This window comes from Dipodomys spectabilis, unplaced genomic scaffold (genome assembly GCF_019054845.1).
Source record: "Dipodomys spectabilis isolate Male_0828 unplaced genomic scaffold, ASM1905484v1 ptg000480l, whole genome shotgun sequence".
NCBI lineage: Eukaryota > Metazoa > Chordata > Mammalia > Rodentia > Heteromyidae > Dipodomys > Dipodomys spectabilis.
In genome coordinates this window covers 1963449-1986082 of record NW_024871157.1, presented here as the reverse complement: position 1 = coordinate 1986082, position 22634 = coordinate 1963449, and the positions used below count along the sequence as shown (strand labels likewise).

General features: G+C 54.0%; 2 protein-coding genes and 1 long non-coding RNA gene across 5 annotated transcripts in view; 1 reads left to right on the top strand and 2 right to left on the bottom strand.

Moving 5' to 3' along the window:
• The first annotated feature begins 1763 nt into the window (after positions 1 to 1763).
• P2rx4 (purinergic receptor P2X 4) lies at positions 1764 to 15299 on the top strand. The gene is made up of 12 exons (XM_042669051.1): positions 1764 to 1937; positions 6620 to 6767; positions 8431 to 8502; positions 8597 to 8669; positions 9228 to 9324; positions 10893 to 10973; positions 11356 to 11497; positions 11601 to 11737; positions 13414 to 13507; positions 13641 to 13706; positions 14146 to 14241; positions 14636 to 15299. Exons 1-12 carry the CDS (start codon positions 1804 to 1806, stop codon positions 14660 to 14662), a joined length of 1167 nt encoding a protein of 388 aa, XP_042524985.1. The 5' UTR covers positions 1764 to 1803; the 3' UTR covers positions 14663 to 15299.
• On the bottom strand, positions 2940 to 7945 carry LOC122098570. Its single transcript, XR_006145747.1, has 3 exons — positions 7717 to 7945; positions 3162 to 3267; positions 2940 to 3052 (listed from the first exon to the last, which is right to left on the bottom strand). It is a non-coding gene; the product is annotated as an uncharacterized LOC122098570 (long non-coding RNA).
• Positions 15300 to 18927: 3628 nt separating the features above from the next.
• The window catches only part of Camkk2 (calcium/calmodulin dependent protein kinase kinase 2), a 36254-nt gene continuing 32547 nt past the window's right edge, over positions 18928 to 22634 (bottom strand). For all 3 annotated transcript variants that reach the window (XM_042669048.1, XM_042669050.1, XM_042669049.1), the window contains one exon: positions 18928 to 21123. In XM_042669048.1, coding sequence (XP_042524982.1) covers positions 20971 to 21123 — 153 coding nt within the window. In that variant the 3' untranslated portion in view covers positions 18928 to 20970. The remainder of the gene's footprint in view (positions 21124 to 22634) is intronic.

Sequence of the window (22634 nt, the reverse complement as noted above, 5' to 3'; positions counted from 1 at the left end):
CCACCTAACAAGCAAAAACGCTGATCTAGGGGTGTGGCTCAAGAGGTAGAGCACAGGCTGTGACAGCTTGAGGCCTAGAGTCTGAGCCCCTCTACCAGTACACTGGACACATGAGTTTATGTATATGTAGATCAGATTAAGATCTGGTCAGGGGTGGGGTGTAGCATAGTGGTGAGCACCTGCTTAGTGTGTGAGAGGCTGGAGCTCAATGTGAAAATCTAAATAGCACTAAAAGAATAAAAAACTATCCAGATGAGAGTCATCCGGGAAACTGTGGTATATTGTTTGGAAGTGGTCTACAGATTAAAAGTGATTATGAGGGAGAGTCCTTGGTAACACGGTGTTGCGGTGTTGCGGTTTGCGAAGTATCCCCCCCCCAAGGTGCTCCCGTGGGTGAGGTACCCCCGAAGGTGCATGTGTGGGTGAAGTACCCCCGGAAGGTGCTCGTGTGGATGATGTACCCCCAGAAGGTACTCTTGTGGATGAGGTACCCCCCAGAAGGTGCTCATGTGGATGAGGTACCCCCCGAAGGTGCTCAAGTGGATGAGGTACCCCCAAAAGGTGCTCGTGTGGATGAGGTACCCCGGAAGGTGCTCATGTGGGTGAGGTACCCCAGAAGGTGTTCGTATGGGTGAGGTACCCCCGAAGGTGCTCGCGTGGGTGAGGTACCCCCGAAGGTGCTCGCGTGGATGAGGTACCCCGAAGGTGCTCATGTGGATGAGGTACCCCGAAGGTGCTTGCGTGGGTGAGGTACCCCGGGAGGTGCTCGCGTGGGTGAGGTACCCCGGACGGTGCTCGCGTGGGTGAGGTACCCCCGAAGGTGCTCGCGTGGGTGAGGTACCCCCGAAGATGCTCGCGTGGGTGAGGTACCCCGGATGGTGCTCGCGTGGGTGAGGTACCCCCGAAGGTGCTCATGTGGGTGAGGTACCCCAGAAGGTGTTCGTATGGGTGAGGTACCCCCGAAGGTGCTCGCGTGGGTGAGGTACCCCGAAGATGCTCGCGTGGGTGAGGTACCCCGGATGGTGCTCGCGTGGGTGAGGTACCCCGAAGATGCTCGCGTGGGTGAGGTATCCCGAAGATGCTCGCGTGGGTGAGGTACCCCGGGAGGTGCACCTGTGGGCGAGGTACCCCGGGAGGTGCTCGCGTGGCTGAGGTACCCCGAAGGTGCTCGCGTGGGTGAGGTACCCCCGAAGGTGCTCGCGTGGGTGAGGTACCCCGAAGATGCTCGCGTGGGTGAGGTACCCCGGATGGTGCTCGCGTGGGTGAGGTACCCCGGGAGGTGCTCGCGTGGCTGAGGTACCCCGGGAGGTGCTCGCGTGGGTGAGGTACCCCGGGAGGTGCTCGCGTGGGTGAGGTACCCCGGGAGGTGCTCGCGTGGGTGAGGTACCCCGAAGGTGCTTGCGTGGGTGAGGTACCCCGGGAGGTGCACCTGTGGGTGAGGTACCCCGAAGGTGCTCGCGTGGCTGAGGTACCCCGAAGGTGCTTGCGTGGGTGAGGTACCTGAGGTACCCCGAAGGTGGCGCGTTGAGGTTTTGGGTCTGGCGGGGGAGGTTCGCGAGGCTCGGGTTTCCTCAGGTCTGCTGAGCCCCTGGGGGGGGGGGTGCCCCTCAGTCCTTGGGGGGTCATCACCAGGCCCGCGCTCCGGAGGTGGGTCACGAGGCCCCAGGCCGCGGCAGCTCCTTCCGGGCCCTCCCCCGGGGCGGCGCGGCGGGGCGGCCGGGCCTGGTGGGCGGGGCTCCGGCGGCGACGGCGCGGCGGCGGGGCGACGGGGCAGCGGCCCGGCGGGAAGCGGCGCGCGGGGCCATGGCGGGCTGCTGCGCCGTGCTGCGGGGCTTCCTGTTCGAGTACGACACGCCGCGCATCGTGCTCATCCGCAGCCGTAAAGTAGGGCTCATGAACCGCGCCGTGCAGCTGCTCATCCTGGCCTACGTCATCGGGTGAGGCGGCCGCGCGCGGGGATGGGGGTGGGGGCAGGCGGGGAGGGGGCGCGCGGGCCGCCGCGCCTGCGCACCTGCTCGTCCGGCCCTACGTCAGCGTGGGAGGGGGCTCGGCTCAGGGTGCGTGGACGGCCGGACCCGCGCACCTGGTGACGTCATCGGGGAGGGGCGGGCCCGGCTGGGGGGGGGGGTGTGTGCTCGGAAGGCCGCGCCTGCGCACCTGCTCCTAGGCCCGGGCCACCGTGTGACCCCGCGGCCGGGCCTCACGTGTAGTGCAGTGGGTGGCGGCTCCAGGTTGGTGACTCGCCCTGCAGGGGGCTTGTGGTCCAGGGGCCTGGGGTCAGGCCGGCCGCATTGTCCCACGTGGTGTTTTTAAGGAAAGCCTGGCCAGGCCGACCTCACTCACCTGTCCGGCTCAGCCATGCTGTGGTGTCCGTCTTTGCTCTTCTGACGATCTGACGGCCCAGGCTTCGCATTCCACGCCGGTTCTTTCCTCTGAGATAGCCCAGGGTAGCGAAGGCACCCTTCGCAGACGTGGCCTGAGCCCCTTCACTTGCGGAGTGGCTGCTTTAGCCTGCTGCTTCCCTCTGCTTCCCGCTGGGGGTGTGGGCGCCGCACACCCGCGCCCTCGGCTTCCCTCCGCCACGTTCCTTGAATGCACTGCAACCACCTGCGCCGCCCAGGAGAGGGAGGGACAGTGGCCTTGCCAGTTGATCCTCATCTCAGGTTCACCTGAGGTGTTCCTGTGTCTGCAAGCTGCTGAGTTGAGATGTATCTGCTTCTGTGGGGAGGGAAAGGTCCCACATTGACTGCACACTGAAGCCACTTGGGAACCAGAAAAATACCGCAGGCTCCCAGCCTCAGACCTGAGTCTGTCAGCTCCTGGGGTGGTTCTGATGTTAGCAGAATTGGGGAGCCCATCCCCTAGGGGTTTACACATTGATCGTGAACAATTCATCCAGAAACCGTTTAATAGATCCTGATCTTGGGGTGGGGTGATCTTGGAATCTGCTCACACTCCCCAAGGGAATACACAGGAAGGAGCTGGTCTGGCTGCTCACGTCTGTCCCGGCTGCATTGCATGCTGAGAGTACTTGAGACATTTGGCTGAGGACCTAGTGAGAGATAAAGTGTGCTTGTGTGCTTGAGACCCTGGGTTTGAACTCCAGAACCCAACAGTTCAGCCAAGCATCAGGTATGGAGCTGACATCATACCCATCTGACCTCTATCCAAGATGGAACTCGGTGTTCTGGTAGTTCCCCACTCCACAGCTGTAGATGGTGATGCGCCCTCCAAATAAAGACTCAGCTGGTAAATGAACTCTCGTTCCTGGAGGAACATAAGCATTGACAGCAAATCTCATACAGCTTTAGCTCTTGCCTTTTTTTTTGGGGGGGGGGGAGGCAGGGGAGGAGCAGCGAGTGGCTGGTACTGAGACTTGAACTCGAGGCCTGAGTATGCTGGTGCTCTACCACATGGAGTCACAGTTCCACTTCCAGCTTTTGGGCAATTAATTGGAGATCAGAGTCTCATAAACCTTCCTGCCCAGGCGTTTTGTTTTTGATTTGTTTTGTTTGTTTTTTGGTCAGTCATGGGGATTGAACTCTGGGCCTGGGCACTGTCCCTAAGCTCTTCAGCTCAAGGAGAAGAGTGCTCTACCACTTGAGCCACAATGCCACTTCCAGTTTTCTGGTGGTTAATTGGATAAGAGTCATGGACTTTCCTACCCAGGCTGGCTTTGAACCACGATCCTCAGATTTCATCCTCCTGAGTAGCTAGAATTACAGGGGTGAGCCACAGGCACAGGGCTGAACTCTTCTTGGCTTTTGTTCTCATGAGAGGATTAATTCACATCCACCTGGAAAAGTCTGGGCTGCAGAAAGTATCCCTAGCTGTGTTGGACATTAGGATAACGGTAGGCACAAGTACCTATTGAACTCTAATACTCCAGATTGAAATGCTTCGGAACTGGAACTGTAAGGTGCACACTGGATTTAGAGGAGTAAGGATTTTGAAAAGCAGTAATGCTTCGCACTGATAGCTTTCTAGACCCAAGGGATTGTGTGTGTGTGTGTGTGTGTGTGTGTGTGTGTGCTTTCTTAACTTTCTGATCTAATGAAACTTAGCAGAGTTGTGGTCTATTCTCCCATAGAGCAACCCTTTCTCCAAGACAGACCTTCTAGATTTCCAGTTATCAAATCCTGTTAGTCACATGATAATGAAATAGCTAATCACATGATAGTGATGATTGTGAAACTGTCTCTAATTTAGCAACTCCCAGTATTTGGTGGTAAAACAATAGTGGCCTTCCTGTGCTAAGGGTCTCTGTGTCCAACTGGAAGATGGAAACTCCCGCAGATGCATTCTTAGAAGTCCAGAAGAAGAGCTCATCAAGGAAAAGGCCCAAGCCGAGGCCCAGCAGGGACTCCAGGGACTGCTGAGAGCCAACAGCGCACAAATGAGTAACCCAAGCCAGTGAATTGCTGCTCTTAGCATCTATGCCTTACGAGATTTTTTTTTTTTTTTGTACATGTGCCAGTAGTGGACCTTGAGCCTCAGGACCATAACTCTCGCTTGACTTCTTTGCATTCATGGCTGGTGCTCTGCTATTTGAGCCACATCTCCTGCATTTTCTTACCTTTAGAAACAACTGTGTAATAGCCTCTGGTACCTGGTGCACAGCAGCTCAACCGGGGAAGGATTCTGATTGCTGTACTGTACAAACGTTGTTCTAAACATTTGGCACACATTACCTCATTTAACCTCCCAACAATCCTCAAGCGTCTGTCTTATTGCCATCTCTCAGATGGGAAAAACAGAGGCCCAGGTCAGTTGAGCCACTTGGCCCAAGATTAGGGCTCATGAGTCGGGAGCTGAGCTGTGAGACATGGCTCCAGTCTGTGCTCGCATGTCCTAGCCTCTGCGCCAACACCTTGAGCCTCCCAGGCATCCTCACCAGTACTAACACCTGCTCTTCAGAAGAGAGGAGCAGCCGGGCGCTGGTGGCTCACGCCTGTAATCCTAGCTACTCAGGAGGCTGAGATCTGAGGATCGCGGTTCAAAGCCAGCCCGGGCAGGAGAGAACAAGAGACTCCTATCTCCAATAAACCACCACAAAACCGGAAGTGGCGCTATAGCTCAAGTGGTAGAGTGCTCGCCTTGAGCTGAAGAGCTGAGGGACAGCGCCCAGGCCCAGAGTTCAAGCCCCACGACCGACCAAAAAAAAAAAACAGAAGAGAGGAGCATACAGGAAGCTGAATTCCTGGGGGAAAAAATAAGACACTGTAGAAAGTGCTTTAAGACTGTGGCTCATGCCTGTAATCCTAACTATTCAGGAGGCAGAGATCTGACGATTGTGGGTTGAAGCCAGCCCAGGCAGACAAATCCCAGAGTTTCATTAAAAAAAATTTTTTGACATTTAAAAAAAAATTTTTTTTTTGGTCTGGTCATGGGGCCTGAACTCTGGGCCTGGGCGCTGTCCCTCAGCTCTTCAGCTCAAGGCTAGCGCTCTACCACTTGAGCCACAGGGCCACTTCCGGCTTTTTTCTTTTTGCTTATGTGGTGCTGAGGAATGGAACCCATGGCCTCAGGCATGCAAGGCAAGCGCTCTACCACTGAGCCACCTTCCCAGCCCCCCCCCCTTTTTTTTTTTTTTTAACATTTTTAAATTGTTATTGGAGAGGAGATACAGAGTTACAGTTACAGAAGTCAGGTAATAAGTACATTTCTTTTTGAACAGTGTCACCACTCCCTTTGTTTTTCTCCTAGTTTTTCCCTCCCCCTCCAACATACCTGTCCCCCCACCCCACACAACCAGACAACCAGAGATTTTTTTTTTTTGGTTGATCGTGGGGCTTGAACTCTGGGCATGGATGCTGTCCTTCAGCTCTTCAGCTCAAGGCGAGCGCCCTAGCATTTGAGCCACAGTACCACTTCCGGTTTTCTAGTGGTTTATTGGAGATAAGAGTCTCATAGAGTTTCCTACCCAGGCTGGCTTTGAACCGTAATCCTCAGATCTCAGCCTCCTGAGTAGCTAGGATTACAGTCCTGAGCCACTGGTGTTCAGCTTAACCAGAGATTCTTATCTCTAAGTAATGAGTAAAAAGTTGGAGGTGGAGCTGTGGCTCACGTGTTAGAGTGACAGCTTGAATGAAAAGCTAAGGAGAGTGCAGAGCTCTGAGTTCAAGTCCTAATACCCTTGTGTGTGTATGTGTGTGTACGCGCGCGCACGCGCACACACACACACACACACACACACACACACACACACACGAACACACAAGATAACATTTATTGAGAATTTATGAATTTATCTCCTGTGTTCTGACTGCTGTGTGCAGTCCTGGGGCATGAACTCTCAGGGCTTAGATGCTGTTCCCAGTGGGTTGTTTTTATTATTTTTTCTTTGCTTAAGGCTAGTGCTTTACCACTTTGAGCCACAGGGCTACTTCCAGTTTTCTGGTAGCTCATTGGACATAAGAATCTCATGGGGCTTTCCTGCCCTGCTGGCTTTACACTACAAGTCCCTGGTTGTAGAAGGGGAAATGTGGTCTCTAGAAGCAAAGCCACTTTGCAAAGTCACATAATTAGTAAACTTCCTTCTTCCAGCCTCTCTGGCTACAGAGGCTCCTGGCATCAGTTCAGAGTCTCTGAATCCTAATGGCACTGTTTTCTTTTATAGGTGGGTGTTTGTATGGGAAAAGGGCTACCAGGAAATGGACTCTGTGGTCAGCTCAGTTACTACCAAGGCCAAAGGAGTGGCTGTGACCAACTCTTCGAACCTCGGCTTCCGGATTTGGGATGTGGCTGACTATGTGATCCCCCCTCAGGTACCTCCCTGCCACCGCTGGTGTGCATGTTCTTTACTGAATGTACACGTGAAGCTCTAACATGTCTGATGCCCAGGTTGATGGTTTGGGGCTTCCAGTCCAGCAGGCAGCTTGAAAACTAGGTGCTTTTAGCCTGAGACCATGATTTTTGGTTTGTTTGTGTTATTGGTTGTGGGGCTAAAACTCTGAGCCTGGGTGCTGTCCCTGAGCTTTTCTGCTTAAGGCTAGTGCTCTACCACTTTGAGCCTCGGCTCTACTTCCAGTTTTCTGGTGGTTAATTGGAGATCAAGAGTCTCATAGACTTTCCTGCCTAGGCAGACTTTGAACTGTGATCCTCAGATCTCAGCCTCCTGAGTAGCTAGGATTATAGGCGTGACTTACTGGCTCCTTGTTTTTTTTTTTTTTTTTTTTAATAAGGACATCATTGCTTGTCTTAAACCCTGAAAGCAAAGTAAGAAAATGTCTTAAATCCTAGGGGGGAAAAATTAGGGAGAAATAGCACCTTCCCACATTTTGTATTTGTATTATTATCATACACCCATACAGCAAATCCTGTCAGAGAATGAAACAAGTTCAACAGCAATGCCAGCCTAGGACCAGACCCAGAGAAAACAGTGTAGAATCCCTTTATTAAAGGGATGGAGAAGGTTGCAAGTTAATATCCTGAGGTAGTTTTTGTTTTGGGGGGAGTGTGTGTGTATGTGTGTGTGTGTGTGTGTGTGTGTGTGTGTGTGTGTGTGTGTGTTGGGGATGGAAGCCAGGGCCTTGCACCTTCTAGGCAAGCACCCCAGTACTGTATCCCCAGCCCACAGTTACAAATTAAACACTGACACATGGCCTAACGTGATATGCCCCTCCAGAGGGCAGCAGTGACCAGGGCGGCTGCCAGCTCCTGGCTCAGAGCCGGGAGAAGGCAGGCAAGGTGTCCACGCGCTCTGAGTGTACTCACCAGCCCCAGTCTCCTCACGTGAGGGACCCACAGAGAAGCTTCTAGGTCGAATGGATCAGGAGATTGGCCGGTGGCCTTGCTGGCAGGCTCGTCTGGGCTTTCTGAAAAGCCAGCTCCGTCCCGGTCTGCTGGGGGGCTGTGGAAGCCGGGGAAGGTTGGAGGCTGGCTGCCCCACGGCCCTGCCTTCCACCTCCCAGATGGGCAGTGTGGTCACCACCTGCGGCTCTCCGCCGGCTCGTTTCTCTGTGCCTCTCTGTGTGGGGTGCGATCAGTGCATCTACTTGGCTCCCTACATTTGAAATGAAAGAGACCACGTCTTGAGAGGCTTAGGAGCAGACTCCCAGATACCAGCGAAGAGGCGTGGGCCCGTGAGTGACGGCCCTCCCACCTTCCCACCAGAGCCATTGCCTGTCCCTGACAACATTTGTTCTAGGCCTTTCTTTACCTAGAACAAATGCCTAGAAGCTTCCACCTTGTCAGACTAGGGGTGGGTGTGTCTAGTCACCTGATCTCCACTGTGGCTCCCAAGCTGGCTCTGTTTGTCTTAGGAGCATCAACTGCTGGGAGTTTCCAGATTTTTTTTGTGGGGCCGTGTGGTGCTCTCAGCTTTTTCTGCTCAGGACTGGCCCTGTGCCACTTGAACCATATCCCGGCCTTGGCTTTTTGCTGGTTAACAAGCAGGTAACTGGGTAGTGCTCTCTGTTCTCTCTACAGGAGGAAGACTCTCTGTTTGTCATGACCAATATGATCATCACCACAAACCAGACCCAGAGCACCTGTCCCGAAGTAGGTGGCTTTTTGGCAAAGCACCTCAGGCCCACCACGGTCCACATGGCCAGCTGGACCACACAGATCGTGTTCCCACCCATTCTCCCTCCAGATCCCTGATAAGACCACCTTGTGTGATTCGGACACCGACTGCAGAGCCGGCTCTGCGGGCACCCACAGCAATGGTAGGAGTGAGCGGGGCCGAGTTCCGGGGACGCTGATGCCCTCCCCCCAGTCCCGCCTCCCTCCTTGCCCCACAGTGGCTCCCAGAAAGCCGCTGCCCCAGGAGAATCTCTGTGGAAATTGCTAGCATAAAGAGCCTCCCCGCCCCCCCCCCCCCCCCCGCCCACAGTAATTTGGGGGATGTTGCGCTGTAGCAGAGCGCAGGCGTGGGTGAGGTTCTAGGTTCCATCCCTGACATTAAAAAAAAATAGCCATAGCCCCGGGTGAGGCTAATGTACCTGGGACACCAGGCCCTGTTGGGGACCTGTGCTGTGGGGGCCCCAGAAGCCAGCCATGCCATGTGCCTGTCCCGTTCTGTCACTGGCTATCACGTTGGCCCTGCTGGCAGCGTGGCCAGCACTCAGGTGGCATTTGTGTGCCAGTTCTGTCGCCCCAGCATTGAACTTGCTCCAAATTGGTCCCCCAGGGGTTTGGGGTGGAAACAGGGTTCTCATTCCACCCCACAAAGGGAGGACATGGAGACCCCCAGACACATGGAGCCATTCCCCTGCCCCCCACAGGAGTGGAGACTGGCAGATGCGTGCCATTCAACGTGTCCGTGAAGACCTGTGAGGTGGCGGCCTGGTGCCCTGTAGAGGACGACACACGTGTGCCCCGGTGAGGCCCAGCCCGGACTTGCGGGGCTGCCTGACCTTGTTCCCAGCCTCGGGGGAGGTGACAGTGCTGACTGTGTAATTCTGGCTGGCCTAGAACCACAGTCTTCCGGCCTCAGCCTCCCTTGGACCTGGGGCCTGGAAGCTGATCAGGAAGCCCGTGAGTTGGAGGCCAGCCTGGGCCCGTGGGGGACTGTGTGCCCCACTTGCAGTTTCTTCTGGGGGAATTAGAGGTGTCAATTGCGCCTCACTGCAGACGAACTCATCAAATGCCACAGAACTGGTTGGTTTCTACATGGCTCATTTTATGACATGTGGATTAGAAACAACAAATCTGGTCTTAAAAGAGGTGCGTGGGACTGGGAAGGTGGCTCAGTGGTAGAGCGCTTGCCTTGCGTGCATGAGGCCCTGGGTTTGATTCCCCAGCACCACATAAGCAAAAAGAAAAAAAGCCAGAAGTGGCGCTGTGGCTCAAGTGGTAGAGCGCTCGTCTTGAGCTGAAGAGCTGAGGGACAGCGCCCAGGCCCAGAGTTCAGGCCCCATGACCGGACCCCCCCCCCAAAAAATAAATAGAAAATAAAAGGGGTGCGCATGGGGTGTACCCTGGGAACAGAGCTGCTGAAGTACACCAGAAACTTGACAAAATGGCAGGCCTGAAGGCCCCTGCGGTAGCCCTGCCCTCTCTAGGAGGGCGTGGGGCCTTGGCTCTGGGCCTCTGCCCGGCCCAAGCCGTCACCTCTCATCATCTCGCTGCGTGGCCCTCTCCTGGCCTTGCTCCTGGGGCAGACCAGTGACGTCACTCTGAACGCCAGGTTCTCTCACAGGGAAAAATCCACCTTGTGGACCAGTTCAGCCGTCCTGTCTGCCGGGAGCTGATGTGGCACCTGTGACATGGGGCAGCTTGCCTGCCAGCTGGCAAATGCTATGTGTACTTTGCCACTGAGACCCGGATGCAGGCAAAGCCACCTTTGCTTTGACTTGTCAAACCAGATCGGTCAGACAGCACCTGCAGTGAGCAAGGCTGAAGTCTTGCGGGCGCAAGTCAGCGCCCTCCTCTGCACGGCTTCGGAGTTCCCACTGCTCACTGCCATGGGCAAGAAGGCCCGGCCCTTTGAGAGGAACAGCCGGGCAGGCTGATCTACTCTCTGCTCCTGACCTAATATTTATGCAGAAGAAAGGAGGTGCCAAAAATACCTCTACCCTTCCTTCTTGACAAAGTGACATTGCAAAGCTTATGTTTTAGAAATGCTACCTTCTGCTGAGTGCTGGTGTAATCCTAGCTACTCAGGAGGCTGAGATCTGAAGAACCCAGTTCAAAGCCAGCCCGGACAGGAAAATCTGTGAGACTCTTATCTCTAATAAACCACCAGAAAACCAGAAGTGGTGCTATGGCTCAAGTGGTAGAGTGCTCGCCTTGAGCTGAAGACCTCAGGGACAGTGTCCAGGCCGAGTTCAAGCCCTACGAACAACATAAAAGAAATGCTACCTTCTTATAAAATAGAATACATGTATGTACATGATAAGTAGATATATGTACATTAGTGACAATATCATACACATTTGTTTTTGCAGGCCTGCTTTTTTAAAGGGTGCAGAGAACTTCACACTCTTGGTGAAGAACAACATTTGGTATCCGAAGTTCAACTTTAGCAAGTGAGTGTTCCTTGGCTGTGGTAGTCTGTGTCTTGGAGAAGCTTCTGGCTTTCTTCTTTGTGTGTGTGTGGGGGGGAGGGGCGGGGAAATGTGTGTGTGTTTCAGTACTGGGGCTTGAACTCAGAGACTGGGTGCTGTCCCTAAGCTTTTTTGCTTAAGGCTGGTGCTCTACTACTTAAGCCATAGATTCACTTCTAGTTTTTTGGTGGTTATTGGAGATAAGATCTTGTTTCATGGATTTTTCTGCCTGGCTTGTAACCTTTATCCTCAGATCTCAGCCTAATGGGTAGCTGGGATTACAGGCGTGAGCCACCAGCACCCAACTCCTTACAGCTCTCCTCTGAGGTTTTCCTCACTCTGATTTTCTTCTTCCTGGGTTTAGGAGGAATATCCTTCCCAACATCACCACCTCCTACCTCAAATCGTGCATTTATGACGCCCAGACGGATCCCTTCTGCCCCATATTCCGTCTTGGCAAAATAGTGGAGGACGCAGGGCACAGCTTCCAGGACATGGCGGAGGAGGTAGGTACAGGCCTGGCTTTTTTTCACACGATTCTGGACATACCTCAGAGCAGAGCAGGCTCTGACGAAAGCCCGGTGTGGCTGTCTCCACTGCCTCCCACAGGGGGGGATCATGGGCATCCAGATCAAGTGGAACTGCAACCTGGACAGAGCCGCCTCCCTCTGCCTGCCCAGGTACTCCTTCCGGCGCCTCGACACCCGCGATGTGGAGCACAACGTGTCCCCTGGCTACAATTTCAGGTAGACATGAACTTAGGCCCTCTTGTAACTAAGTGAGGGAATGACAGAGGCTGGGTCGGGCTCCCAGTCAAGGGGGTGTCCATTCCCCCCAAAGGCCAGCACTCATACAGCACCCCCAGGACGGGCCATTGATCCCATGAGGCACAAATTGGTTTCTCAGATCCACAGTGTGCAGGCGACACAGAATTTAGGTTCATGAAAGGCTGGTGTGCAACCTGGTATGGTGGTACCTGTCTGCAATCCGGGCACTTGGAAGGCTGAGGCAGGAAGAGCCTGAGTTCCAGGACAGCCTGGGCTACACAGTGAGACTCTATCTCAAAAACAAAACAGCCTGTGCTCATATTTTCCCACTAGAAATGCAGTACCTCTGCAAAGCTTGGAACCTCAGGATTGTATTCTCTCACCAGGCTGGAAGTCCAAAGTACAAGATTCTGTGGGACAGTGTTCCTCCCAAAAGCTCTAGGGCAGGATCCTTCCTTGACTCTTCCGATTTCTGGCAGCTCCCAGCAATCTCTAACCTCTAGGCGTGTCACTCTGCCAGTGTGGTCACCAGGCCTCCTTCCTTCCTCTCTTCTTAGGATCTCAGTCGTTAGATATAGGGCCTGCCTTAATAGCGCAATGTCCTCAACTAATCATATCAGCAAAGACCCTGTTTCCACATGTGTGCACACATGCTGTTCTGTCCAGTGCAGCTGGGAATCTGATAAGGGCCAGGAGATATGCCCTTTCCTAGGCATCAAAATCCGTAGCTGCAGTGGTAGCTCTGTGGCACATCACTTGCCCTTGATGGCATCTTTCACATCTGCTGGTTAAGTATAGATCCTAGGAGATACCCGAGGGGGGTCGGCACACTTTTGCCTTGCCCCTGGCTCCCCCTAGTGGCAACATGTGGAATCAAGTGTGTGGTAGAAATCATCCCTGCTTTGCTGATAGTATGGCCGGTATTTGAACGAAGTTCTCTGAGGAGTTAGACTTGCGTTGCTCCATCTCTGCCTTCTCATGGTTCTTGTGGACACAGCTGTGGAAACCTCAGGCTCAGGTTGGAACCCTAGAGAAATGGGTAGAGGCCAGAGGAAGATGGCGGGACCATGGCAGGGAAGGTGTAGGCTGCAGGTTCAGGGCTGGGGGAGGGTGGTAGAGGGAGCCAGAGGAAATGAGGCTTTCCTTTGGAGGTGATGAAAATATGCTAAGGCCCACCAGTTGCGCATGCGTGTAAGCACATCAAAAACAACTGAATTCTACAGTGAGTGAACAAGCCACAAGGGAGCCCATATAGAAGACAAAACAGCAGACAGTGACCATTCAACAGAGGCCTAGGCCACAGGCAGTGCTGCAAGGCCCTTGGAATGGCTGGGTCTTCCATGTAGAATGCTGTCTCGGTGACTGCTGGCTGGCCACATCCTCCCTGGGTCCCCTAGGGAGAGGCAAGTGGCTCACTCTCAGTAAGAGGTTCAGGCATAGGCCATCTTGTAGGAGGAGACAATAAAGAGGGGGTGTCCCTTACCCCTCCAGCCATGGGGTCCTGGTGTCTTCCTGGGGCCCAGCCCACCTCAGCAGAGGGGGAGGCCTGAGGTTCAGGCTTGGGGCCCACTGTGAGTGCCGCACTGGCCCAGCTGACAGGACAGGCATCTGCTCCGGCCCGAGCCCCGCCCGCAGACACAGCCCTTCGCCCCCAGGTTCGCCAAGTACTACAGGGACCTTGCTGGCAACGAGCAGCGCACGCTCATCAAGGCATACGGCATCCGCTTCGACATCATTGTGTTTGGCAAGGTAGCCTCGCTGCTCACCCCCATCTGCCTCAGTTTGGATCCAGCGGGAACAGGGGGTCTCCCCCCCACCCCTATCTTTTTGCTGCTCTTCTCTTCCCATCATAAACAGTTCTCCCCTCCTCTTTCCTGTGCAGGCTGGGAAGTTTGACATCATCCCAACCATGATCAACATTGGCTCAGGCCTGGCGCTCCTGGGGGTGGTGAGTCCTGGGCCTCCCTCGGGCCAGTGAGACGCGACCCTGGATTGGCACCTGATCCCCCGGGACCCCAGGCTCATTTCCAGACCAGATCACCCCCAGGCTTCTCTGCTTTGATCCCCTTCTCCAAGAGGGAGTATTCAGGGAAGGGAGCATACATAAAAGCACTCTGGGTCAGGCCCTGGTGGCTCATGCTTGTAATCCTGATTACCCAGGAGGCTGAGATCTGAGGATCGCGGTTCAAAGCTCTTATCTCCAATGAACCACCAGAAAACTGGAAGTGGCATTGTGGCTCAAGTGGTAGAGTGCTCACCTTGAACTAAAGAGCTGAGGGACGGTGCCTGGGCCCTGAGTTCAAGCCCCACGACTGACCCCCACCCCCCTCAAAAAAAAAAAGCTCTCTGGCTCCTGGCTCACGCTGTGCTTGCTGCACTTCCTTCAGGCGACGGTGCTGTGTGACGTCATAGTGCTCTACTGCATGAAGAAGAGGTTCTACTACCGGGAGAAGAAGTACAAGTATGTGGAAGACTACGAGCAGGTAGGCTTGCTGTGCCCTGCAGGCCGGCGGTTGGAGCACCTTGCCCGTCACTCAGCCCAGTGGAGCAGGCCTGCCCCCCTCAGGCAAAGCCCTTCTACCAGCGCTGGCATCCAGCACCCTGTCCATCACCTGCTCGCCATCTCCCCGGGCCGTTTCACACTGCCTCTGGCATCCACTTCGCTGCTGGATTTTGTTAGTGAGGCAGTTACGATGGTGGATGTGGTCATCTCTCCATTCACCACTGTTCCACCCTGTGGGACTCCTATCCCAGGACCAATGCGAATCCTCTCTGGTGGGAAGTCCGGAAGCTCCTCCCTCCCCTGTCTGAGGTGTTCCTGGCACGGCCGGGGTGGTGCGTGCCGGGCGTACCCTTACCCGCTTGTTGCCTTCGCAGGGTCTCGCTGGCGAGCTGGAGCAGTGATGCCCAAACCTCCTGCGCTCACCAGGCTCCCTTGGCCCTCTTGCAAGCACAGCAAGAAGGGACAAATGGCCATGCCGCCACCCAGATGACGCTGGAGATTCTGATCAGACTCCACTGCACTCGAGGCTGTCCAGAACCTCCTGTGGGATTTTTTTTGTGGTCGTCACTGTTTTCTGAGTCAGTGTCTCACTGGCTAGACTCCCGCCTCCGCTGCAGGGGTGCCGTCACACCCGTCTCCTGTGTCTGTGTAGGGCTCATTTGCCCACTCAGTACAGTGATTGCAGTGTCCCGCCGTTCTTCCCACGCAGTGGCGGTGTTGGGTGAGCCGCTGGCCCGCGGATGTTGGCGCTGCCCTGGCCTATGGGCTAGCTGGGCCTTCTCGAGAGCCGCCAGAATCGGCGTTCCCCAGAGGCTCCGGTCTCCAGCCCCGAGGGCCGCTGCAGCTCCTAGGCACGGCCACCCAGTTGGGACACTATGTTGGGGACAGAGGAGGGTCTCCTCACCGTGCTCCCCAGACTTAAGCAGAGCCAGGCCGGGCTGCTGCTCTTCTTCCCTCCAGCCGCGGACTTTGTCCTTGCAATCATGAGGCAGAGTGGGCAGAAGATGAGGACCAAACATTAAAACAGGATTTTCTCAATCCTTGTGTGGCTTTGCCTTTCCTTATGTGATAGTTACGAGCATCAACATAGAGTCACTCAGGCCAAACCCTAACAAAGTGGAGGCCGGAAGCTACAAAGGTAGGGGGCGGTCCTCACCAGTCTGTTGGGTAAGAACCTTGCTAACAAGATGGCCCCTTGGTGGGGGCAGGCACACCCAGGAACGGCTAGTCCTCTGCAGCTCCTCCTGCCACCAGCACCACTGCCTTTGACAAACCCCTGCTTGTGTTTAAACAACCAGCTGACACTGATTTTTTTTAAACATGCCAATCCTTGAACTCAGGGCCTGGGTGCTGCCCCTGAGCTTTTTTTTCTTTGCTTTAGGCTGGCACTCTACAGCATGAGACACAATTCACTTCCAGCTTTTTAGACATTAATTGGAGAGAGGAGTTTCATGGACTTCCCTGCCCAGGCTGGCTTTGAACCACGATCCTTGGATCTCACCTCCCAAGTAGCTGGGATTACAGGCGTGAGCCATCAGTGCCCAGCAGTTGGCGTGCCTTTTTTTTTTTTGCCTTTCCTAGCTCCTCTTAGCCTCGCATCCCTGGATGTGCCTGTGTGTGGCTCAATCTCTGTCACCCCTGAATTAACCCTTCTCTGGTGTCAGGTTGACACCTTCATGACCCACCCCTGTACCCAGGAATGTCCTGCCCCCCTTACTTGAACCTTTAAAAGCCTGTATGTGTGTGTGTGTGTGTCATGGGGCCTGAACTCTGGGCCTGGGCGCTGTCCCTCAGCTCTTCAGCTCAAGGCTAGCGCTCTACTTGAGCCACAGCACCACTTCCAGCCTCTTAAGTTTTGGTCTGCATGAGGTTTCCTTCCTATGCTGTGTACACGGCCTTCCTTCCCTGTGCTCATTTTTATACAAAACCACACTGCCAGGCTTGGAGCATGGTCATGTGGCTATGTGTTCCTCCCCAATCTGCTTCTCAAGCCCCCAACCAGAAGCAGGCCCACCTCTCCCTGTCTTGCCAGACAGCAGCCGAGCTGTTGCAGCCCCAGCTTCACACGTGAACTTGCAGCTGGTGTTGAGGATGCAGCAAGCAGCGTGTCCCGCCCTTCGCCATCAAGTGCTTCATTTCCAAGTGCTGAGGAGACCTGTAGTTCCCAAGTGCTGGCTTCTAGCCAGGTGCCCGTGGCTCACACCTGTAATACTAACTGCTCGGATTAGAGATCTGAGGATCACAGTTCAAAGCCAGCCCAGGCAGGAAAATCCTGGGGCTTGACCTTAGGGCCTTGGCACTGTCCCTGAGCTTCTCTGGGATCCAGGCTAGCACTTTAACACGTGAGCTACACCACTTCTGGCTTTTAGAGAAGTTTATTGGAGGAAGAGTCTCATAACCTTTTCTATTCAGGCTGGCTTTACACTGTGATCCTCAGATCTCAGACTCCTGAGCAACTAGGATTACAGGTGTGAGCCATCAATACCCAGCTTCTGTGAAACTCTTCTCCAATTAATCACAGAAAAAGCTGGAAGTGGCTCAAGTGGTAGAGTGCTAGCCTTGAGCAAAAGCTCTGGGACAGTGCACAGGCCTAGAGTGGAAGCCCCAGAACCAAGGAGGGAGGGAAAAAGTGCTGGTTTCTGTTGGGATAAATGGCCAACTGGGCCTTTCCTCATTTTTTGTTTTTGTAGAGGGAGCAGGGAGTTTACCAAATGCTTCAACAAAGCTCAATTGTGTGGCCTTTATATATTAAAAAAGCTCTCGAAGGGGCTGGGAAGGTAGCTCAGCGGTAGAGTGCTTGCCTTACAAGCATGAGGCCCTGGGTTCGATTCTTCAGCACCACATAAACAGAAAAAGCTGGAAGTGGCGCTGTGGCTCCAGTGGTAGAGTGCTAGCCTTGAGCTGAAGAGCTGAGGGACAGCGCCCAGGCCGAGTTCAGGCCCCATGACCGGACCCCCCCCCCCCCAAAAAAAAAAAAAAAAAGCTCTTGAACACACAGGTCACAGGGAGCTGGAGCTCTGAGAAGTGATGTGCTGTGTGCGTGTGTCCCCTCACAAACACATGCCAGTCTCCGTGTGACAAGGAGGGGGGTCTCTGGGAGGCTGAGTCCAAGAATGGGGTCAAGTGCCTTCAAAAGTGAGGTTTGACAGAGCTCCACCCTGTGGCCCATCCACCCTCTGGAGACCTTGGAAGGAGGGAGCAACCCTCTCCAGATGCTAAACTGTACTGCAGGGTACTCTGCTGTCCAAGCCCTTGGACAAACGAAACGGCCTGCATGTAGGTACCGACGTGCTATGCGAGGGGAGCCCTGCTCACCACCTCCACAGCAGTATCTCCCCCTCTGACCTGCAGGTGGCACTTGGGAGCAGCTTTAAATGGGGCCTGGGCTCGTGAGTTCTGCCTGAGTTCTACCTGAGTCCCAGGTGCTGCAGACAGCGCTGGTCTGGGGACGCAGTGAGCAGTGACATTCACAGACACACCTTAAATCAGGGATCTGCTGGCTACATTAGCTTGGCCTTGAGCATCTGGCCTGCTGTCAGCCTAAGGAAGGAAAACAAACATTAAGGACAGATGACCTAAACAACAACACATCACAGACTCCCAGGAGGCCCAGACTGCACCATTTTGCTGTCCATTTATTTCAAGTTTACAGAGAAGCTTAAATCATCTGTGGAAAAACACCAAAGGCTTAAGTTTCTTAACTTGTAAGTGATAAATACACAGTATTTAACTTTGTACACCTGATGAAAGGAAAATGCATAGTAGAAAGGATCAGGAATAAAACAGAAGCATTGGGCACTGGATAATTAGTTACAGAATAGAAAAGTCACAAGTCCCATGAAGATCAGCCAGTGAAGCTAGAGGAAACACAATAACCCTCAACACTACCCTTCCCTAGCACCTTGGACGCGAGTGGCTGCCCCGGCCCCACTGTCAGTGATGGGACGTTCCTCTCTGGAAGATGGGTGAGAGCCACAGTCCTTACCGAGCTGGCCACCTGTACGGATGTTCCCTTCCTAGTTCCAGAAGGGCTTCGTGGAAGGAATCCTGCCTCATGGGAAGGCCAGACCTGCAGAGAGATGGCCTCTGTAGACTTATGCAGGAACAAGGGACTGGAAGCCTTGCGGGGGGCCAGGGCCAGGGCAGCCTGTGGGATAGAAGGAGGATGTGGAAGAGGACAGGAGGGAAAAGCAGGGGAGGATTTGTACTTCCTACAAGGCCACAGATGCAGGCCGAGTTGCTTACACCGCAATGGTCCATGGACAAGCCAGTTGCGCAAAGGCATCAGGACATCTGTGCACACAGAAAAGCTGCCAAAGCAGCTTCCCCGCTTCCTGGCAGACTGGCCTTTGAAGACTCCATGTTTGTGCTCCAAGAAGGGCACCTTAGGGCTCCACTGACTACAGCTGCCCGCTTTAGATCTTCCAGGGTGGGGGTTGGGAGGGTAACAGTTCCTGTCCATAGCTTTCTTTGGTGGATTTTTTTTTAGTCATGGGAGTTGAACTCGGGGTCTGGGCGCTGTCCCTGAGCTCTTTGGCCCAAGGTTAGTCCTCTACCACTTTCACCCACAGCACCACTTCCAGTTTTTTGATGGTTCACTGGAGAGAAGAGTCTCACCGACTTTCCTGCCCAGGCTGGCTTTGAACTGCAAGCCTCAGATCTCAGCTTCCTGAGTAGCTAGGATGACAGGCCTGAGCCACCAGCACCCTGCTATTTTTTTTTTTTAATGTTATTGATGTGGCCCTTCCCCCACCACCTGCCTGAACATCTGTTTGTTGCCTGGTGGCTGGCATTCCACATAGGACATCTTGGATGGAAGGTTCCGTGGTAGGAGAAATGAGAAATGGCATTGCCTGATGCTGTTGTGTAAACACAAGGGGCTCCGGAGAGTTCTGCGCTGCACCCTTCCTTCCCCAGGCTGGTGTCCACCCAGGCAGGTTGGATGGAGACTAAGGACTGGTTGGCTTAAACCACTGCAAGGTGCTATTGCGAACTTACCAGACCCCATCTGCTACTGGAGGGTGGAGCTACTGGGTGCTTTCCCCTGAAAGAGGGGGAGGGCAAGAGGAAATACTTGACTACAGACACAAAGCAAGCAGGCGAGGGACCCCTCCGAGACCGGAGTCCTTGCTCTTCAGAACCAGCATGCCCTAATGCTATACTTACACAAGAAAAGTCTGGCTAAACTACAGTCAAGAGCATAAGAAAAACCTATGGAAGCCAAGAATGCCAGCACTCTGTGGCTCTGGGCAGGGGAACCAGCCTCGCTCTCTCTCTGTAGAAAGTCCCAGAACCAAGGCAGAAAACAAGAGAAACGGGGTCTTCCGAGCTCTGTTATCAACACCCCATTTCCCTGCAATGCACTGGGGAGCAGAGCTCAAGACAGCCCTTCCAGCTGCCCTCCCCTTGAACCTCACGCACACCCACCCCTGGATGGCAGCAACAGTCACATCCAAACCTCAACCAAACTTCCCAAGATTGGTTGGAAGGAAAAAAAAAATCACCTTTTTTGCTCTGGGCTACTGGTTACCAAAGGTAACTTCCTGTGCCAAGCCCTGGGTTGCTTGGACCCGGAGTCTCAACAATGTTCCGAAAGGGTGTCCCCATTTCACCGTGTGTACCCTCACATTGTGCTGCCAAGGATGGCCACTGAATCTCGGCATCCCCACGTGGCCCTGGAAGCTGCAGTGGGGTTCACACAAGCAGCTAGGATGAAAGGAAAGCTCAGAGGCATGGCAGTGGAGCTGCTGATACACAGGCGCAGGTGTCACCAGGCTGGAGCCGTGACACAAGACCTGGAAGCTCCAAGTAACTTCTGAACTTCTCTAGAGTTCAGTCTAGACAACTGAATCTTCTACAACTTCCCTAGAGTTCAGTCTAGAGAACTGGAATTCATTTGTATGTTGAATCGTAAGCCATGTAATGTACATGGAAGTGTAGGATTTCACCCTAAAGTTTTTATCATTTAACAACGAGCTTCACTAGTGCCTGGCCAGCCACCACCAGAGACCCACTGTGCACCAGCAGGAGCCCAGGCGAAGCCTTTCCCTACCACGCCTGGCGAACCCCTGCTAGGCTGGAAAATCCATTTTACGAAGCAATACGACTTGCAGCCCTTCTGATTATCCTGACATCAAAGCATTCATAAGTCCTTCTGGCGTATGAATTGTGTGGCAGCTCCCTGCAGCTCTGAGTGCCAGCCCTGCTCTCCAGGCACTGTTCTGGAAGATTCCACGGCTTGGGGTTTTCACAGGAGTGACCTGAACTTTCTACTCCCTCTGGAAACAGCCACATCGTGCGTGCCTGCTTCCCGACAGTCCACGCCTGCGCACGCTCACTCAGAACATCTCACAGGGCTCTGAATTCCCAATGAAGGTTGTTTCTTTGTTGTTGTTGTTGTTTTTGGCATAAAAACATTTTAAAAAGCAACTGTCCCAAAGTGCACATGGATTTGGGTCTGCAACTCATACCTGTGGGTCCAGCCAGCCAGCGGCCACAACATCACAGGGTCTTTTTTTTTTTTTTTTGTCCCCTTTAAAATAACAAGGAAGAAAACAAGTAACCAGAGATGACGGTCAAGGCTCTACACGTGCGGGTTTCCGTAGGACATGCGGCTATGGAAACGCGGTGCGGCCGCCCACGCGGGGCAGCACAGCCAGGCATGCGCGGGGCAGCACAGCCAGGCATGCGAGGTCGAGCGGTCCACACGCTACTCCGGCTCCATCACCTCTTCAGGCTGCTGTGGAGGCTTATGCGTGGGGGAGCCAGGGGCCAGGACCCCCCAACTTTGCACGCAGGGACCACCTTTCACAAGATCACTTCCTCCTCCCCTGCGGGGGCCAGCTCTTCGCTGCCTTGCTTCCTGCTCACCAAACAGAAAACCAGTGTTAATACCTGCTCACAGAGACACAACAGCAGGGCCCTGACCGGCTCCGGCCTTGGGTGCCATCCGCTCAGGAGTGCCATCTTATGCCACCAGGGACATTATGAGGTATTTCCTCCTTTTGTTCTTGCTTACATACATTTTTTCAAAAGCCTCTGCACTCCCTCCATAAACAAGGGAGCCATGATTTGCCCCAAATAGCAAGGAATATTTATAAAGCAGATGCAAAGCTATGTGACAATCATGGCATGGGTCACAAGTAGAACGCGGGTCCTACCACAGTGTGTTCTCGCCCCTTTAGGAAGGAAGTTCCTCCAGGGCTGGAACTGTGACTGTGCTCCTGGGGCAGTGGCCTGTGCCAACCACCCGAGCCCCCACCAGCCAGGTCACAGGAAAACCCCTCCCTTCTCAGAAGAGCCCCGAGTCCCAGAAGAGTGGCTGGATGTGTCAGCTATGCTGGAGATCTCTAAGGAGGGGCCTGAGCCCTCTGTCTTACAAGGGAAGTCACTGGGCTCACCTTTTGGGGCTACTGTCCATCATTCTCCATAAGGCTCTGTGTGCCCTGGGCAGATAAGATACCTGTGTCCCTATACAGGAAAGGGAAATAATGTCTGTGCCTCCCAGGAAGAAAACACCTCTTTGAAAATGACATCCACTCCGGGTACTAGTGGCTCACGCCTGTAATCCTAGCTACTCAGAAGGCTGAGATCTGTGGATCACGGTTCAAAGCCAGCCCGGGCAGGAAACTCCGTGAGACTCTTATCTCCACTAAACCACTAGAAAACCGGAAGTAGCACTGTAGCTCAAGAGGTAGAGTGCTTGCCTTGAGCTGAAGAGCTGAGGGAAAGTGCCCAGGCCCAGAGTTCAAGCTCCATGACTGACAAAAAAAGGAAAAAAAGAAAAAAAGAAAATCACATCCACAATTGGGAGGTGAAGGCCCCGGGGCAGTAGAGAGCTGTGACTAGCTGTCAGACCCGAGCCTCTGCTCCTGCTCTTGCTGTGGCATGGGCTGGGTCTCAGTGGAGAGAGCAGCGGCCTTTGGTGCAGGACCGCATGGCCCATGATAAGCATGGCACCCGCAACAGGCATCACTGGGGCCACAGGTGAGGGAATGACAGGGCATTGCCACTCTTCAGGCCAATCTCTGATGGCATCTGACAATGCTGATCACACTGAAAATAAAAACAAAGAACAGACTTTCTCAGAGAAGAGAGGCAAAGCCTAACATGGAGGTTAAGAAGAGAAGGGCTGAAGAAGCTGAAGAAAGGCTTCTCGTGGGAAGGAAGGTGTTGAAGACTGGCCTGACCGCTGTTGCTGACACAGCCTCTGGCCTGCTCTGGACTGCGAGGCCTCTCAAAATCAAAGTGCTCTCCTAGATCACCGTACAAGCTCCTGGCTGCTAGGGTACCAGTGGCCAATACATTTCCTCTCAGAAGCTAACTCCTAACAAAGAGAAGGGCTTCCCCCGTGCACACATGTCCACAGCGTCA

Coding starts and splice junctions, on each gene's coding strand:
- P2rx4 (XM_042669051.1), top strand. CDS start 1,804: ATGGCGGGCTGCTGCGCCGTGCTGCGGGGCTTCCTGTTCGAGTACGAC. Junction 1,938..6,619: donor ATCCTGGCCTACGTCATCGG/GTGAGGCGGCCG, acceptor TTTCTTTTATAG/GTGGGTGTTTGTATGGGAAA. Junction 6,768..8,430: donor ACTATGTGATCCCCCCTCAG/GTACCTCCCTGC, acceptor TTCTCTCTACAG/GAGGAAGACTCTCTGTTTGT.